Below are 5,764 nucleotides of genomic sequence, written 5' to 3' on the forward strand. Positions count from 1 at the left end.
AAAAAAAAAAAAAAAAAAAAAAAAAAAAAAAAAAAAAAAAAAAAGGGGATGTCTGCATTTTAAATACCTAAATTTATAAATGCTCTTGTTTATTCTTAGGCCAGTGCCACAGACAAGTATTCTTCTGCACAATGTTACCCAACCAAGAAGAGCCACGCACAGATACGGTGAATGATGTTTAGAAATTTTAGGGTTTGGTATTGTCACGATCATCCACATCATCCAAGTGGATGATCTGTGACTGCCTTGTTTGGCTGGGTTTGTTTTTATTTGTTTGTTTGTTTGTTTTGAGACAGGGACTCACCGTTTAAACCAGGCTGACTTCAAGCTCTTGGCCAACCTGGCTCAGCCTCAGAGCACTGCTGGGGTTTTAGGCACGTGCCACTGCACCCAGCTTTGTGGCTGTTTCCCGGACAGAGTATGGACCAGAGTGGACATCACTGACCTTGTGTGGCAGGGCTGAGGACCACCATGCTTGTTAGACCTGAGAGAGACTGAATAAATAAAACTATCTTGACTGCAGAGCATTTGAGAGCACTGGGAAAGTTAGAAGTGGTGGAAATTCTTCCACCCTCACTTCAAATTCCAACAGGCCCTTTTGTACAGAAGGGCTTGGTTTCCAGCCAACCACTAGATTTTGAGCCTTTCCACCTTGTCTCATAGATATCCTTTTTTTTTTTTTTGTATTGGGATTGAACTCGGGACCTTGCACTTGCGAAGCAGGCAAAGGAACCACTGAGCTCAGTCCTCGGCCCCTCATAGATATCCTTTGACCTCTAGTCAAGAGCCCGGGACTTTGGGGCAGGGCAATTTAAAAGATGGCTTTCTAAGTCTTGTCAGGCATGGGTCTGAAAATATGGGCTCTGCTAGCTTTGTGACCTTGGACCCTTGGCTTTGCCTCCCTGTGCCTGGGACATTAGGGCATGGGCGTGACAGATGTGCCTGGAGCGCCTACATGAGATATGAGTGTGATAACACAAGGAAGAGGCTCCCCACCCAGTCTGTGCTCAGGAAAGGGAGGATTCTTTGTGTTTTGTTTGTGTTATTCGAAAAAGTGGATTACAGGAAGTTGCCAGCAGCCTTCTCTGCAAATTCCTGTGTGTGTTCTATGCCTGCCTGATGATGGTGGCAGCACAGGTTGTCAGGAAGCAGCCGCCAGTTTCCTGCTGATTAACCCAGTTCCTGGAGGGCCCTCCTAACAGCAAGAGAGGCCTGGCTACCTGACTGGACTTCCTCTCTGGCTTCCACCTCCTGGCTCTCTGTCCTTTCCTTCTGAGAGTCCTGTTTACCTCCTAGGGCCGGGGCACCCTTTCTGGCTCAGAGCTTTGTTATGTTCATAGGTGGGGCGCCTGGGTTCCAGCTGCCTTGGTTTGCCTGCAGGTGCACTTCCTTTACACACCTGGCGCCTGTGGGGCCTTAAGCTGACTGTCAGTTTGCCCCTAGGTTGGGTTTAAGAGATTGGGATAATTGAATTGAAGCCCTTGGAGGTGAAGTCTTCAGCCCTGTGCCTACTTGGAGAAAGAGGCCACAGTGTCTCTCGCTGCTGGTGGAAGGGGCGCTCTGGGCAGGGGGAGAAGCCCACACAACACTGGGATTCGTGGTCCCTGGCCTGCCCTTGGCTCTTGAGTGGAGAAGCGGCAGCACTGCTGGGGAGGGGAGAGGCAGCGCCGGGCTGGGCCATAGCTGTGGTGTCAGGCTGGATCTGCTTCGCCACTTCACATGGAGACTTGGCAGCCACGCTGCAACCCTGGTGAGTGGTGTGGGGTCGAGAGATGGGCTGTGGACTTTGTCACAAACACCGCAGCTCTCAGCCTACAAAGAGCTAGGGATGTGCTGTGGCTTCCTGCCCGGCTCACACACATCTCCCCTAGGAGCAGATGTGCCCAGCAGCTCAGGATGTGGACTCGCTGCAGGCAGGTCTCCCGGGACAAGGTGGGCGTCAGCGGCCGTGGTGGCCGGGGCTTCCCAGATAGGTTGGGACCTGTCTGTGTCTGGCGTCTGGCCTGCACGGCTCCACCTTGCACACCTCTGGTGCATCAGGCCCAGCCCCTCAGCTGGGGGAAACCTGCGTGTCCTAATACCTGGTGGCTGAATCAACAACATGGGGACGTGTGTTTGGATAGCAAACAGCAAGCAGCAGCTGGTCCAGCCCACTGCCTTCCTCCTTCCTTCTCGCCAGCCAAAATGTCCTCTGCTGAGGTCAACCAAGACGGCTACAGAATATTCAGGGCAGGTGCAAGATGAAAATGTGGGCTGCGTGTTTGGAAATGAGTAAGAATTACAGGTTGGTGGCTGCAGAGCACGAAACCAAGTGGGGCCTTCCAAGTGTCCCTGCGTAGGCCTGGTGACGCACTGGTGATGCTGAGATGGCACAATCGGCTTCACTGGCAAACAAGAGGGATTCAACCTGCAAAGCAGCTGTTGGGTCCCAGGCCCCCTGTCCTAAGGCCGGGGTGGCCTCCACTTCCAAGCAAAAGGAGCTTCAACTTCTTTTTGTGCCCTACCTTTTCCCTTGTCTTTGTAAACTCTGAAAGCTTTGAGGCGCCTCCCATCCTGCCTTCCTCTCCCTTTACCCTTGCCACTATCCCTCCCCGCTCTGCTTCTCTCTTCCTCTTTCCATTGCTTTTATCTGGGGGAAAACCCTTTACCCTTTACCAGATTGCGAGTAACATTTCCCACCCATTCATCCAGTGCCACTCGATCTTAATGTGCCTTTGAATGGCACCAGGCTGGGGCTCCTTGGGTTTCTGAAAACTCTCTGAAGTGTCTCGAGCCAGTGTCTTTCCTGCTGGGGGACAAGGGATGTCCCTTCCATGGCCTCTGGCTCTGTCCAGATGGTCTCTGCCCATTGGGAGCCTGGAATGGATTCTCATTGTTAGCATTTGTCACTCACCACCTCCTCCCCACATTCAGCTGTCAGCCTTACTGGTCACAGGAAAGAAAGCCTGCTCCCTAGTGACACCCATGATCCCTAGTGACAGCACAGAGCTGGCCCTCATTCCCAGGGACAGCAGATTCTGTGCAGTCCTCAAGCAGAGCAGGGCGTGTGAAAGGGTTAAGCAGATAAGCCCCAGGCAATGTCCTGGCCTCTACACAGAAGAAGCTTCAGAGCAGGCATGTATAATCCTGGCACTCTGGGAGGCTGAGGCAGGAAGATCGAAGTTCTAACCCTGTCTCAAAATAAAAAACTAAAAAGTGCTGGGAGTGTGCTCAGTGGTAGAGGATGGCCTAGCATGCCCAAGTCCGTGGATTCAGCCCCCAGTACTGGAGGGGGGAAAAAAAAAGCAGGTAACTTTGCTTTCTAAAGCCCTCCTCTGGCCCTCTGTGTGGCCTTCAGGGCACTGTGCCTCAGTGACTCCATCTCCAGCCACTGTCCTCAGTTCCACAGATAGGAGAATTCTGCCCTGTGGAGAGGGGCTTGGGTTGCTGAAGAGACTCCTAAGCCACACTGAAAATTGTAGGCCTTCCTCAAAGGGAAAGGGGAGCAGCTTAAGGAAGGGATGCCTCCAGGGCTGGAAGGCATGCCCGGCACCTGCCTGGGCAAGGAGGTGAGGTGTTTTTGGTTTGTTTATTTTTTGAGAAGGGTTTCACTATGTAGTTGAGACTGACCTGGAACTCACTATGTAGCCCAGGGTGGTCTTGAACTCACAGTGATCCTCCTTCCTCAGCCTTCTGAGTGCTGGGATTACAGTCATGCACCACCATGCCCAGCATAAGTGAGGTCTTGATCCTCAGAGCTCCTTTTTCCTTCAAGCACTTGAAGGGGCTTTTCACTGTCCGATGTCCTAGGTAGGCCCAAACCAGGGCAGCAGGAGCTGGACCGGACACTCATTGCTTTGGAAAGGGTGCAGCCTGACTGCCACTTCTCTCTATGGAGGGAAGGCAAACCTTCCCTGTCAGTAGGTGACACCCAGACAGAGAGAAGTAGGAGAGTGTTGACCAGAGGTGGACCTCTGGAGAGTCAGCTGGAGGGCCCCTTGTTCAGAAGGGGACACCATAGCCTGGTAACCAGCGAATACCACCATCACCTGGCTAGAATGGGATGAGGGCTGAGCTGGGTGTCACAGCGGACGTGAGCTCCAGCATGTGCTTTATAGTTCCTGCCCTTGGAGAAGAATGTGGGGTCTTGCTGTAGTGACAGCCCCAATCATGGAGGGTTCACTGTGGACACTGCTTCTGGGGCCTGTAGGGAAGGGCCCCGGGAAGGCCGGATACGGATGTGAAGGAGCCGCCAAGGGCCCGGTCCACCCAGCAGGCCTGGCAGTCTGCACCCTTCGGTCACTATGCGGTGCCCAATGGTGGCTTCCCCTCCACCCACAGCAGCTGGGCCCTTGGCTGGTATTATTCCTGGTGGCCTTTTCCGTGTTCACCTTAAGGGTTGGGAGCACCACTGTCAGCTCTCTTCCTCACTTACATGGCTGGCTTTCTTTTTTTCGTAGCACTGGATATTAAACCCACAGCCTTCTCACTGAGCTACATCCTCAGCCCTTTTAAAATTTTTTACTTTGAGACAGGGTCTTGCTAAGTCACTAAATCCCGCGGGCTGGGCTCCAATTTAAAATCCTCTTGCCTCAGTCTCCCAGGGTGCTGGGGTTACAGCCATGCATCACCACACCCGGCCACGAGCATGGCTGTCTGCACTGGGGACAGGTTGGGGAACAAACTAAAAGCTTGGCCCCATAGACCCAAAAAACATGCTGCAACTCACCCACATGGTGTGTTTCCTCATGAGTTTTTATTTTGAAATGCCAGACTCAACAGAAAAGTGAAGAACCTGTGTCGGATTCACCTACTGCTTCCATTTGGCCATGTTTGCTTTCCCTCACCCTGGCCCCTGTTGCTTGATTCTTCTGTGTCATTGGATAGTGAGCTATCCCAGGTGTGACGGTGCTTCCCTCCCCCACTAGTACTTCAGCAGTTATCTTTCAGGGGTGAGGATGTCCCCCTTAGGAAACGATGGTAAACATCATCATACCTAAATAATAATATCGCCTGATGGGTTGGAGGTTTAGCTCAGTGGCACCAGGGCCTGCCTCGCAAGTGCAAGGTCATGAGTTCAATCCCCAGTACCAATAATAATAATAATAATATCACCAGATATATAGTCCTGCTCAAGCTTCTCCAGTTGACCTCCATAAATGTCTTTGTGGCTCTTTCTGTGATCCAGCACACCTTGTGCATTACTTCTGGTTGTTCCTTTAGCTTCTCATGATCCACAACAGTCCCCCTGCCTTGTGTGGATATGTTGACGTGTAACACTGACCCCGAGGATCCCTCGCAAGCTAGCTGTTTGTCTGCTTGAATGTAAAGTTTCCATGGTTTTGAAATTTGCCTAAAAATTACTTCATTGTGTCTAGGAAAGTCCTAAGGCAGAAAAGGTGCATCCGTGTACTTGAAGATTTGCCTTTGTTCCCTGCCTCAGTGTGTGGTGGTATGTCCTGTTCAGCTTCGGAAATGTTACATTTACAATAATGTTCCAGCTGACTATAAAGATTATTTCGCAAGATCCACAGCAAGCCTGACCGGTTGGGCAAGTGTTCTCTTCATTTCACGCCATTCTGAGAGGATGGAGCTGCGCCCATGTCTCAGGCAGAGTGGACCAGACCTAGCCTATAACTCTGGTGGCACTTCCTGTGGTGGTGGCTGGGAATCTGGGTGCAGTTGCCCCAAGATGGAATGACTTGCAGAGTGGGCTCCAGTCCTGGACCCAGCACACTTTCCTGAGCTGAGAATTTTTTTTTTTTTTTTTTTTTTTTTTTTTTTT

At 51.6% G+C, this 5,764-nt stretch overlaps 1 protein-coding gene across 5 annotated transcripts in view; it reads left to right on the forward strand.

Moving 5' to 3' along the window:
• The window catches only part of Znf710 (zinc finger protein 710), a 63,429-nt gene that overhangs the window by 26,281 nt on the left and 31,384 nt on the right, over positions 1-5,764 (forward strand). For 2 of the 5 annotated variants that reach the window (XM_033761089.1, XM_033761088.1), the window contains one exon: positions 100-167. The exons of the other annotated variants lie outside the window; for them this stretch is intronic. In XM_033761089.1, coding sequence (XP_033616980.1) covers positions 100-167 — 68 coding nt within the window. The remainder of the gene's footprint in view (positions 1-99; positions 168-5,764) is intronic. 5 annotated transcript variants of the gene reach the window in all.

This window comes from Fukomys damarensis, unplaced genomic scaffold (genome assembly GCF_012274545.1).
Source record: "Fukomys damarensis isolate Sample0158 unplaced genomic scaffold, DMR_v1.0_HiC HiC_scaffold_7, whole genome shotgun sequence".
NCBI classification, from domain to species: Eukaryota; Metazoa; Chordata; class Mammalia; order Rodentia; family Bathyergidae; genus Fukomys; species Fukomys damarensis.